At 44.3% G+C, this 13,717-nt stretch overlaps 1 protein-coding gene across 2 annotated transcripts in view; it reads right to left on the reverse strand.

Moving 5' to 3' along the window:
* AP5B1 (adaptor related protein complex 5 subunit beta 1) overlaps window positions 1–13,717 on the reverse strand; it is a 65,465-nt gene that overhangs the window by 34,088 nt on the left and 17,660 nt on the right. Inside the window, exon 1 of one of the 2 annotated variants that reach the window (XM_088461237.1) lies at window positions 11,780–11,842. The exons of the other annotated variant lie outside the window; for it this stretch is intronic. Coding sequence (XP_088317363.1) covers window positions 11,780–11,821 — 42 coding nt within the window. The 5' untranslated portion in view covers window positions 11,822–11,842. Of the gene's footprint in view, window positions 1–11,779; window positions 11,843–13,717 lie in introns of those variants that run through there. 2 annotated transcript variants of the gene reach the window in all.

Consider the following 13,717-nt stretch of genomic DNA (forward strand, 5'->3'; position numbering starts at 1 on the left):
AGTCACATACAATGCAGAAACAAGCCCTGCACTATTAGCTCTGTGATCAACTATTCAGTGTTACAAGTCCAGTCCAGGACTTGTACATGGCTCAAGATTATCCTGCTCCTGTTCCCACTGGACCTGCCCCCAGAAGATCCGGACGTCTGAGACCTGGGCTGGGTTCCTCCCATGTCAACTGATGAGTCTTTCCTCTATTTAAACTCACTGAACATTTGCTGCCTCGCCGGCTATAGCGTTTACTTCAGCGCTCAGCTCTGCTGCATGGTCAGCATTACTTACTTGCTACAAGTCCTCCGTGTCTCCTCCGACTGCTCGGCCGCCCTCGTGCTGCCTCCAGCTCTCCTAGCTGCAGCACCAGCTGTTGTCTGCTGTCGGCTGACACTAAGGGTGTACTCTGCTTCCTGACTGACTCCCCCGGCAACTCCTGCAGTGCTGCCATTCCAGCCTCCATCTGTACCCGGTTACATCATCGGCACTCAGCCGCCGCAGTACCAGCAGCACCTCCAGGACATCGGCTATCATCACATCTCCTGCATCCTCGTGCGGTCATCGGCTCCTTAAGCTGCAGCACCCATCGCTTGCCAGTACCATCAGCCGTACCATCGGTCCAGTGGCAGTCATCATCAGCTTATTAGCCGCCTCATCGGCCCGTTGGCCTTCATCATCGGCTTGTTAAGCCGCATCATTGACCCACTGGTCACAAAATCAGCTCATTAGCCCCATCGGCCTAGTGGCCACACCATCGGCATTAGCCGCATTATCGGTTCTTAAAGACCGCAACAACCAGATTCTCATCTCTCCCCGCATCATTTGTTCCACCACCGGCCTTCTTAGGAACTCCAGTTTTGACTTCTACTTCCTGTCTATCTGGACTCTAGCTATATCTTTTAAGGTAGCCGTTAGAGACCGTAACATTATAGCCGGCCTTAAATACATTGTAGGAAGAACCTGGGGCTTGTCATCGGCCGTACCCATCCTTCACTATGGAGCAAGGACAGAATCTGGCCCAAGTGCTGGCCGCACAAATCCAAATTCTTAACCAGCAGGTAAAGTTTGAAGAGAATCATTCACCAGTACATCCGGTTCCTCCTCAAGAACCTAAAATGAATTTACCGGATTGATTTTCTGGTGATCGTCGACAATTTTTAAACTTTCGTGAAAGTTGTAACCTTTATTTTCTACTTGTTCCCGTCTCCTCTGGCACGCAATTACAACGAGTGGGATTAGTCATCTCTCCCCTTCAGGGGGATCCACAGACTCGGGCTTTCGGATTTTCACATGCTGCATTAAAGACAGTGGATGCTTTCTTTACGGCTTTAGGCCTATTATATGATGACCCGGACCGCCCTGCTTTGGCGGAGTCTAAATTGCGTGCCCTCAAACAGGGTCAGAAAGCAACGGAGGATTATTCCTCAGAATTCCAGATGGACTACCGACTCAACTCTACGCAGCCAATACCGCCTTGGTCTTTCGGACGCCATCAAGGACATCCTTGTCCAACATTCACCTTCTGAATCTTTGGATGATCTAATGCAGCAAGCCATTAGGATTGATCGGTGTCTACGGGAACGTCGGCGTGAACATAACCTTCCGACCAAGTCACCTCGTGCTCTTTCGTGGATTCCACCTTCAGATACAGAAGAGCCCATGCAGATCGGGGCTTCTCGTCTGTCATCAGAAGAGAGATGCTGAAGAAGGTCCTTAGGTCTTTGTATGTACTGTGGTGACAAGGGGCACTCTGTTAACTGTTGTCCACTGAAAACCAGTAAAAAACAAAGCCTAGGTGTTCGGGAGGATCTGCACTTAGGCCTAGCATCCATTTCCTCCAAAAATTAAATTTTAGTTCCAGCTACCATTCAACTTGCTGATTCCATCCTCACTACTTCGGCTTTTCTGGATAGCGGGGCAGCCGGAAATTTCATGGATATTCTCTTCTTCCGCACTTTGGGTGTTCCAGCTATTCCTCTGGTACAAAAGATTTCTATCTGCAGTTTAGACAGAGGATTAATCGCTCCAGGACATGTCAAATTTAAAACACCCCCTCTCCGTTTTTCTGTTGGGATTTTGCACTCCGAGACTTTGTCATTTTACCTCCTTCATTGTCCCTTAGCTCCAGTTGTGCTTGGGTTCCCATGGCTAAGGGATCACAATCCTACAATGGAATCAGACCTGTCAGAATCGCTCCTTGACCATTCCATTGCGGTCTGTTCTTTCTACAGTTATGGAAGATCACTCAGCTATTCTGTCTCAATACCAAGATTATGCTGATGTTTTTTCCAAAAAACTTGCGAACGTTCTTCCTCCACATAGGTCCTATGACTGTGCGATCAACTTAGTACCAAATGCTAAACTACCCAAAGGACGGTTGTACTTTCTTTCAGTACCCGAGGAGAAAGTGATGAGAGAATACATCGAGGACGATTTGGCTAAAGGTTTTATACGCCCTTCCAGATCACCTGTAGGAGCTGGGTTCTTCTTTGTAGGGAAACGAGATGGATCTCTACGTCCCTGCATTGACTATCGAGGACTCAATAATATCACAGTAAAAAATTCATATCCTTTACCTCTCATTCCGGTGCTATTTGATCAGCTACGTCAAGCTAGTATCTTCTCCAAAATTGATCTTCGTGGGGCGTACAACCTAATTCGTATCAAAGAAGGGGATGAATGGAAAATGGCTTTCAGTACTCATTCTGGGCATTACAAGTACCTGGTTATGCCCTTTGGATTATCCAACACTCCGGCTGTTTTTCAGGACCTGATCAATGACATCCTTCGTGAGTTCCTGGCTACTATATGGTGCTTACTATTTGAATAATTTTGTATAGTATCATGAATGTAATCATAGGCTGGTATCAGTGTTATATCATGGAAGTTTAATTAATAACAGCTTTGAATGGTATAAGTAATAACCGTGTGTAAGATAGAGACTGCAGTTTTTGTTAAAGATGGTTACCAGCAAGTGGGTTAGACAATGGCATTACATGTGATACTCCCCTTCCCCCATTGAAATATGTGCTTGATTCATTGAAGTTGTGAATTAATAGTCTAGTGATTATAGTTATAATTCTACCCAGTTTTGTTGTTGTATAGTACAAATAGGTTGTTGCAGTTATTATAATTGTGATCATTAATGGATACATGATTTACAGAGTTACAACATAATATGAGTTTTCAAAATGGAGTTTGTCTAGAGACCATGCGGTTTGGACAATATGGCATGTGTATCATTCCCAACCCCCCCATACACACACCCCCTCACCAGCCATCTTGGACATGTGCTCTCAGCAGACATCTCTCTCTCATTGTATGGTTGTATTTTGAAGTTTAATCACTGTTTTATGCGTATGTATAGCAACTGTACCTAGTTATTGTATAAATTTATTTGCGCTAATTATATTTAGTTCACAGCGTGTAACCATCTGTTTTTATATTGAATAATATATTTTTGTGCTTTGGAACTACATTCAAAGTCTGAAAGCATTTATTTCTTGTGCGACTCATTACGCTATTAAGCGACAATTTGGTATAGCGGATTAGCTAGAATCCATACCTTACATGCTCCCAGGCTGAAGGTGGTGTTCTTCCGGGACTTCCCATTTAAACCAGGCTCTAACGGTTCTTCAACCCAGCGTCAAGGGGGGGTACTGTTACAAGTCCAGTCCAGGACTTTTACATGGCTCAAGATTCTCCTGCTCCTGTTCCCACTGGACCTGCCCCAGTATCTTTTTGTGCTTTGGAACCACATTCAAAGTCTGAAAGCATTTATTTCTTGTGCGACTCATTATGCTATTAAGCGACAATTTTGTATAGCGGATTAGCTAGAATCCATAGATGGGGGCTCGCAGTGTTAATCATGCCACCGGTCACTCGGTAACACTCGGTATCGATCTCTCAGCAAAAGGGTGGAGGCGCCTAGCAGGAGAACGCATTGTGCTTTTGGAATCTGTTACCACTGTTGTTGCTGAGAGTGCGCTACCTGCTATTGTGGCTTTAGGAGCAGTGATTGAGAATCCAGGGACGAGGGAGGAAAAAGTTTGTTTTTCTTCATCGATAGGTTTTTTTTTTTTGTTTGTTAAAAAGGGGAAGTCGCATTATAGCGTAAAAGTCATAATACGTGTTGTGTAGTAGTCACATTACTGTGTGTGCGTATACGTATTTCCTGTATTGCTGCCACGTGTTTTAAACAAAGCCGTTGAATTGCATTATCAGTGTTGCCAATAGCTGGGTGAACGTGTATTCTTTTTCTGCGCAGGAAAAAAGTATGTAACAGTGAGTATTTGTTGGTTTAGGGTGTAACACGGTTCCTACATGTTAAGGGTATCATAGGACCCTTAAGTGCGAGGCGTAAGGAGCGGCCTAGTGACTCGGTAGCAGCTTACCATTTACTATACACAAAGCAGGTGTATGGGTTGTTATTTGTGTTAGGGTTCGGCTCTCAGTGTGATTACAGTATTCAGTAAATCGGTTAGGCTTATTTGAGCACTGTAATTGAACCACATAGTTTTGGCTAAACTGTGATTGTGAACTGATGAGAGGGTGGACGAAATCAACTGGAAAAAAAAAGGTAAGTATTAACCCCTAGCAGTTGAAAGGTAGTCAAAAAGGGATTTCTGCGTGGAAGCAGCTTCTTCCATTAGGTGAGTAGAGGCGTCTAGAGGTCTTCCATAAGGTTTGTGGATACGCCCTGTTTCAAAGACGTCCACAGGTAAATGAAAGTGTCTTGAGTGTCTTTCACCGGTTTAAATCTTTATTGAAAAACATAGGGGTTGTCCCAGGATGGGAGTCACGCAAACAGTAGAGATGTTCGACAATGATGTGCTGCTAATGGCAGCGCCACTTGGGTCGGCACGCCGTATTATGCATACTAAGTACGGTGCTTATGCAATTAGGTACCGTGATGTATGGTTTAAGATGACGATGAAGAGTGTTAGACTGTTTCCCGGAATTGGTAGCTTTGATAAGGATGTATTGAACAATGTCCGAGATCACATCAGTCTGGTGTGTTCTCGAGTGAAAACGGTAAAGTATAACGATTGTTTAAAGCTGTGGCTGCACGAAGGAGACACGTGGCTTAAGGGTTTGCACACAGCGCAAGCCAGCGTTGTGGGCACAGTACAGGGAAACGCACACGTGACGCTAAATTGGGGTGCGGGTGCACCACTGAATAGTGCGCACGCACAGGAAAGCAGCGTTGTGGAAGGTAATGTCGGTAGTTCACACGCACCACCACCGCCGTATGCAGATGGGGGTGTAGGTACAGTTGATGTTACGTTTTTTTATAAAAAAAAGTTTTTACAAGTAAAATGTACCCTCTCTTGAATAGTCACAGGAAAAAAAAACATCCCAAGAAGAGAGAGACCCAGAGCAAGAAGCCAATGGCTGACAGTATTCAAGCTCTTGAAACAGTGTCTTCGCAGCCACCAGACACCTACTCACCAGTGCAGCTACAAGTCCTCAATACATACCATCCTGCACAGTCACAAACTACACAACCCTAACACACATCACATATGGCTGTAAAACACATTCAACCACTCAGCCAGTTCCGTTCCACACTCCTCCCTCCCCCCCCCCCCCCAAAAAAAAAGTTTTTCCATTTCAGATTGCATTTACACACAGGGGGGGGTGCTATACACATGGACACGGTTACCAAAGGGGTTCATAGACAGCCCCAGTATCTTCTAAATATTTGGGACACTGCCTAACCAAGGGGTTACAACTATTGAACAGCTGATCCAATAACAGGACAGACGAAGCTGCAAAAAAGGGGCAGCAGGTTTAAGAATAAATAAGTCATACGGTTGATCAAAGGATGGCTTTTCCAAACTGGTGATATGCAGAAATTGAGATGCAAAATTTGTGTTCCATACATGAAAAGGTGGTCTGGAGATAAAAGGGATGTAAGCCGGAGTCCTCTAGACTCTGGAGAGATGGACAAGGTAAGCCAATGGCTCCCAAGGCATATTACCCAAGCTTGGTTGAGGCAGCGCACGGTCTGGCTCTGACTGGCTTGAGGAAAAACGTTGGGAAAACAATGCGACCCGAGCCATCACACATCCCTCCGACGGACAGACCATTTCAGGTAATACAAATTTGAAGCATCCAATTACTACCCTGCAGGAATCTCAAGTATGTATTAGCGTGCACTGATGTGTTTTCTAATTTGTTTGAGGCATATACAGCCGCCACTAATACTGCTGGGTTCATTGCTAAGAAAATTGTTCAGGAGTTTTGTATGCAGACACGGTATCCCTACAATTATTTAAAGTGATAGGGGTACCCATTTCACAGGTGTGGTCATCCAGAAGCATGTGTAAGTTGATGAGTAAAAATAGCACCAGGACCACCCCCAGGCCCCCTCTCTATCTGTCCCCCGTTGAAATATTGTTTGGTAGACAACCTCATTTGACTATAAGTCCGCAGGAAGATTTGAAAGGTAACAACGAGGTAACTGTAAGGTATCTTATAACAATGGGTAAACAGCTGAAACAGCAACAGCAGAAACTGAAATTGTTGTCACATGATATGCCTGAAACAAACTGTCATGATGTTGAACCTGGAGAATTTGTTATGATCAGAAATTTCCTACGTTCAGGTTGTCTGACAGATCGGTGGGAAGGTCCGTATCAGGTGTTACTGACGAGTACGACGGTGGCGGAGAGACATACCTGGATCCATTCCACTCACTGTAAGAAGGTCAACCAACCAGTGGAGAGACAAGGCGGAATCGAAGCAGATAATGCAGACCTGTCGATTGCAAACCTGTTCCGGGAAGGTTAGAGATTACAGTGAGATACCTGAGCTAAAGAAATTTGTAGATCCTTGTTTTAGAAATGGCTTGGCCTGCTGCGGTTATCTTTCGTGTTTTCTCCCAGAGTTCTAATTATCTTGGGTTCTTTCGGGATCTTTGGTTTCTGTGACAGAGGACAGAGAGGGGAGCTGATGGTGATATCAATGGAGAAGAGTCGGGAGGAGTGCTAAACCAACCGGGAGAGTTACCGACTGCAGTAGAAATGCTTGAATGGGGAGAATATAACAGACCACTATTCCAGTAATGGAGTGGCAGGTTGTGATTACTTTTGCGTTTCCTTCCAGGGTTCATCTCATGCTTGTTTCGGGATGTCCTGTTTCTGTATCGGAGGGCAGATGGTGGGAAAAGAGGTCGGTAGTGGTATCGATGGAGTGGAGTTGGGAGAAGGAGCCATACAGATACAAGGGCGGTATCTGACCAAACTCAACACAGTAATTGTTTGTTATTTGGGAAGAATACTTCCAGAGATTATGACCCTTACACATGGTGAAATGCTTGGTATCCATAAAAACACACTATCCCCATATCTTCACACACAGTATGATAAAGTGTGGAAAATAAACAGAGAAATTGAGGTTATGATAGTGGTAATTGATAGTAGAATGGATACCAAGGTAAATGTAGAGCTGCATTACAACCCTGAACTAGAAGGTACCATCGGATGATGTATAAGATTAAGATATGCATAAAATGTATTAAAATGTTATTTTAAACATCTCAAATAATGCATGTCCCTATCCCCCTCAAGACTTCCTTTATAGGATTGGTGCATCCCCACATCCTTTCCCATGAGCTCCCAAGATCGATGTGCATATAAGGGTAGTTTTATGTCCCCCTCCTAGAGACACATTATTGATGGATTAAGAACCAGCTTGTGCCATCCCATAATATAACATTAAAATATGTCATAATGTAAGCCTAAATGAATTTTAAAATCAGAGTATAGCATGTTGCTATCAAAGGGTGGACTGTCAAAGCCGGATAATTGGCTGAGACAGGATCAGTTTAAAATTAGATATGCGCAACTCCATTTTGCGACTGGCCGCCCAGCGCCATTTTAGTGAAACTCGTCATTATAAGTACATATGGCGATGCTATTATTTAGCGTCGTGCGATTCCCATGCAATAGAAAGAAGTTAAAAGTCCTCACCATGTAAATACAGAGTCACTAAAACATATAAAACGATTATCCCTGCAAAACACGTACCATAATGTACTTCACAAAACAGTCGCACAGCGCTAACTAGCGTCTTTTCCCTATTCCCTAATACTTACACACTGGACTTACATAAAAGGTTCCCTAGTATTAAAGTGTAATATTCAAGGTTTATTCAGTAATTATTAATGTTGTGAAATAAAGATTACTTGATATCTAAGGTTTAGTACATGGTAAGCAGACTGTTTGGTGTTGTACTGATCCACTGTGTCTCAACAGATTTCCGGTTAACATTGGTGAGAAAATCGCAACATGCGTCTCCAAGTTATGGATTATGAAGCTATTAGGTGATAGAAATGTACTATGTATGTAGTATTTCCTTTGGATTAGCATACCAAGAGCGGGAAAACCAAGAACAAAGCAGCAACAGAAGACCAAGAAACTGTTGAATGCTACTATGACCCTTATCAAAAGCCAATGAGATTGTGTTTGCCTGTTTGCATTTTGTACAGAGGTATATCAATATCACCATCTAATATAGAATATATTAGGACCAATATATATTAAAAACAAATCCTTATAAAAACTAGAACCAAATATATATATATATATATGTGTGTAATCACATCCCAGAGCCAGGTTCCAGAACAAGTTTACATAAAAAAACAGCATATCAAAAGAGATGGCTAACTGAAACTACAATCTAATTAGCATTTGTATACCAGTGGCCTGCTCTCACACTGTTGGGACAGGAGTTTCAAGGTGGAGGTTTGGGATGCCCTTTTATGGAAACGGCCTCACAGGTGAGGGGCAGGAGTATGGCATTCACACTGGGGACACTCACAGAGAAATAGGCTGAGAACACACATGCTAGCAGACACACTTGGAGCAGGGAACTGGAAGAGAGGTCTCCCTCTCACAAGACAACCAAAAATGGGACTTTGTACTCCTGGAATATGGCTAAGTATATTGTTAAACTGTACAGCAGTCAGTCTATTTGGGTATCTGTAGCTAGGTGTGTGTTAATCTGTAATGTAGCTTATAAAGATTGTATGTAACAAGTTTGTAGTTAAAGGAACTCATAAGTCTGTGTTAGCATACAGTGGATGATATAGTGCAATCCAGCCTGTAAGATTATCATCCATGCTGAAGGTACAATTGTCTGTTTATACTGGTTGTATTATCAGCATGCAAGAAAGTGATTGATTATGGAGTTTTTGTAATATGTGAAACAGAACTATGGTATTTGTAATGATTGGTGCTGGTTGATATTGTTTGAGATCCGCTGGTGAGCTGTGTTAGGGCCTGGAACCAAGTACTTGATTCAATGGAATGGTGAATTACTAGTAGTGTGATCATGGCTATAAGACTGGCATAGGTTTTGTGTTATTTCAGTGTTACTGTATGATAGAATTGTGTACTGTGAGTACTGGTATTTTGGCTACTATATGGTGCTTACTATCTGAATAAGTTTGTATAATATCATGAATGTAATCATAGGCTGGTATCAGTGTTATATCATGGAAGTTTAATTAATAACAGCTTTGCATGGTATAAGTAATAACCATGTGTAAGACAGAGAATGCAGTTTTTGTTATAGATGGTTACCAGCAAGTGGGTTAGACAATGGCATTACATGTGATACTCCCCTCCCCCCATTGAAACATGTGCTTGATTTATGGAAGTTGTGAATTAATAGTCTAGTGATTATGGTTATAATTCTACCCAATTTTGTTGTTGTATAGTACAAATAGGTTGTTGCAGTTATTATAATTGTGATCATTAATGGATACATGATTTACAGAGTTACAACATAATGTGAGTTTTCAAAATGGAGTTTGTCTAGAGACCATGCGGTTTGGAAAATAGGGCATGTGTCATTCCCAACCCCCCCCCCCCACACACACACACCCTCACCAGCCATCTTGGACATGTGCTCTCAGCAGACATCTCTCTCTCATTGTATGGTTGTATTTTGAAGTTTAATCACTGTTGTATGCGTATGTATAGCAACTGTACCTAGTCATTGTATAAATTTATTTGCGCTAATTGTATTTAGATCACAGCGTATAACCATCTGTTTTTATATTGAATAATATATTTTTGTGCTTTGGAACCACATTCAAAGTCTGAAAGCATTTATTTCTTGTGCGACTCATTACGCTATTAAGCGACAATTTGGTATAGCAGATTAGCTAGAATCCATACCTTACATGCTCCCAGGCTGAAGAAGGTGTTCTTCCGGGACTTCCCATTTAAACCAGGCTCTAACGGTTCTTCAACCCAGCGTCAAGGGGGGGTACTGTTACAAGTCCAGTCCGGGACTTTTACATGGCTCAAGATTCTCCTGCTCCTGTTCCCACTGGACCTGCCCCAGGAGATCCGGATGTCTGAGACCTGGGCTGGGTTCCTCCCATGTCACCTGATGAGTCCTTCCTCTATTTAAACTCACTGAACATTTGCTGCCTCGCCGGCTACAGCGTTTACTTCAGCGCTCGGCTCTGCTGCATGGTCAGCATTACTTACTTGCTACAAGTCCTCCGTGTCTCCTCCGACTGCTTGGCCGCTCCAGGACACACTTCCTCTTGGCCGTCCTCGTGCTGCCTCCAGCTCTCCTAGCTGCAGCACCAGCTGTTGTCAGCTGTCGGCTGACACTAAGGGTATACTCAGCTACCTGACTGACTCCCCCGGCAACTCCTGCAGCGCTGCCATTCCAGCCTCCGTCTGTACCAGGTTCCATCATCAGCATTCAGTCGCCGCAGTACCATCGCTTTCCAGTACCATCAGCCGTACCATCGATCCAGTGGCAGTCATCTTCGGCTTATTAGCTGCATCATCGGCCCATTGGCCACATCGACCCACTGGTCAAAACATCGGCTCACCAGCCGCTACATCGGCCCATTGGCCCCTTTCATCGGCTCATTAGCCACACCATCGTCCCAGTGGCTGCACCATCGGCATTAGCCGCATTATCGGTTCTTAAAAACTGCAACAACCAGATTCTCATCTCTCCCCACATCATTTGTTCCACCACCGGCCTTCTTAGGAACTCCAGTTTTGACTTCTACTTCCTGTCTATCTGGACTCTAACGGCTACCTAAAGTTATAGCTAGAGACCGTAACACTCAGACACAGGGCCTGGTAGGAAACAGCACTGCATACACTGACCTTATAGGAGGAGAGGTATTTGATGCCACCTGTATCCATCATCCAGCAGCATTCGTCACCTCCATGGAGAAAATGGCCGCCGAGGAGCAGAGTGGAGGCGGGCCCGGGGAGGAGCACTGACACAGCTCGCCAAACAGCAGTGGAGAGGCACTGTGCAGCGGGGGAGGCACCGGCTGTAAACAGGGAAGGTGCGCTTCCCTGGCATGCATTTAACCCCAGGGACGCTGGAGCTTTCCGCTTCTGCTGCAGCCCTGGGGCTTATGGAAGCGCAGGTTAATACCTGGCTCCACTTGCAAGCCAGTCCCCAGGGAGCTCCCTGCCTGGGGACTCAGGACTGTGTTCTCCGGCAGGTACCCTCCGCGGGACCTGCCGCTTAGCTGTTCCCCTTGGATCCGTCCACAGTCCGGGGTCACCGCTAGCCGTGACCCCAGACCTCCACCAGCATCCCCGGATCAGTACCAGCATTCTGGTCCGGCGGGGTGAAGGAGCGACAGCATGGACGTCTGTACAGACTGTCCATGCTGTACTGCTCTAGATGTGCAGCCACAGCTGCCTTTAAAAATCTTCAGGGGCTGTTAACAGCCCCACTCTGTAGAAGGTGAACAGACTCCTGGCCGGCACCGCCGCAAACAGATTACCTTGGCTAGGGGGCGGGGTATAGGAGAGGGACCCCAGTGCATCCTGGGAGGCTGAAAATTAACTCTGTGGTTCCCGTTGCCTGATGTCATCACCAATACCCCCAAGGATACCCTACGGACACTGAAGTAGAAAAACATTGATTTGAGATTGTGATTTTACTCAGTGTTGAGAAGCTGTATTAATGCGAATAGTGGGGTTGTGACTTTGGCTGGAGAGGAGAGTTCCAGTGGCTGTGGTCTCTAATCTGGCCCTATTCTCTACTCTACTGAAATAATGACGGTGCTCTGTATTATCCTCAGGATATGGTCCTAGAATCTCTCCTCCCTGATCCTCTTGTGTCTCAGTTACAGGTCTGCTAACAAGGAGGATGCTTTATACAGAAGTATTTACAGGTGAACTTGCCAATTAATGAGAGAGTGAATGCCTTCTGATGACAACGTTTTGCAGAACTGGTCTCCTAAGTGATGGTCCTGACCAAGAAAAATCAACAAAAGAAAATGGTATTTGTTGTCATTATGCACATAAAGTATGTCATTATGTACATATAGAACACAGCACGATACTAATGTTACTATTTTGTTATTGGTTCAGAATTACTGTGAGCAACGCCACTATGTTATGTACTACAGTAGCCTAGCTTCACTCTCTGATATCTCTAGCTTTGTTCATCTATGAAACCAGCCTTAGGCCAAACTACAGACAGCACTCCATTAAGAGGAACTCCAACAGTAAACTGGTGGAAATGCTGGTGACTATAATGCCACAGGGGGTATTAGTACAAGCACATTACTAGTAGGAATGTGCAGGCCCGGATTAGTTCGGATTTTCCTGCCAAATTCAGATTTTTCCCGGCAAAAATCGGGTGTCGGAAAGAGGCAAAATGTCATCTTTCATGGACTTTTGTCCAGGAATGATGATGTTTAATCCATGAAAGATGACGTTTTGCCTCTTTCTGAGACCCGATTTTTTGCGGAAAAAGACGAATTTGGCGGGAACATGCACATCCCTTATTACTATTGCACAGAAATCTGAGTCACCTATACCCCAAAAGTCACATTCTACTGGGTGGCTATCAGATTATTAGGATGCCATGGAGTGGCTAGTTACATTTGTGCAAGTGTTGTACAACCCTAACCTGTCCCCTAATTTATCAGTTTTTATAGTAATTGAGGCAGTCTTGAATTAGTCCTGTAATGTTTTATTATGGCAGCAAATCAGTTTTTAAGAATACTGCCCTAAGTTCAGCTTTCAAGCACTGTCATACATCAAAAAACTGTTGAATACTTGAGGGCAGACATCTGCCCCTGGTGAATTGCCCAGCACTATTTATTTCTATCTAGCACATACATGTCAATAGGTCTGGACAACATGTAATGTACAGTCATGAAGTCATCATAAGGCACAGGATGGGGGGAGCTGCTAGAAAAACACATCTGTAATCCCCTTGTCTGTTGTGTGACCACATCTGTGTCCATCTCATGTGTGACTTATGCATCTCTGCATGTGCTCTTTCCGGTCAGTCTTATGCACTGAATTTAACATATAGTTATATATAGATACTTTGATTTAGATTTTATATACTGTTAATGGAAGTACAGCTGAGTCCACATACATCTTACTAGCGTGTTAAACAGCCCTTCTAGTTGTGCTGTACCGTGGCGTGACTCGGTAGCGCCGAGCGTCTTTTCGGGCAACTTTTAGCTTTAAATGTATCTTATTCGCAAAGCGACACTGTAATGTAGCATTTTGCATGCAGATAATATGAGATATGGTAAGAACTTACCCTTGTTATCTCTATTTCTACGAAGTCCATAGGGTTCCACAGGATACCTTGGGTATAGGTGTGACGTCAGTCACCGGGCACCATAGAGTTAAGCTTTTCAGCCTCCCAGGATGCACTAGGGTCCCCCTCCTATGCCCCGCCCCCGAGCCAAGGC

Source organism: Taudactylus pleione, unplaced genomic scaffold (genome assembly GCF_031769625.1).
Source record: "Taudactylus pleione unplaced genomic scaffold, aTauple2 ptg001031l, whole genome shotgun sequence".
Taxonomy (NCBI): Eukaryota; Metazoa; Chordata; class Amphibia; order Anura; family Myobatrachidae; genus Taudactylus; species Taudactylus pleione.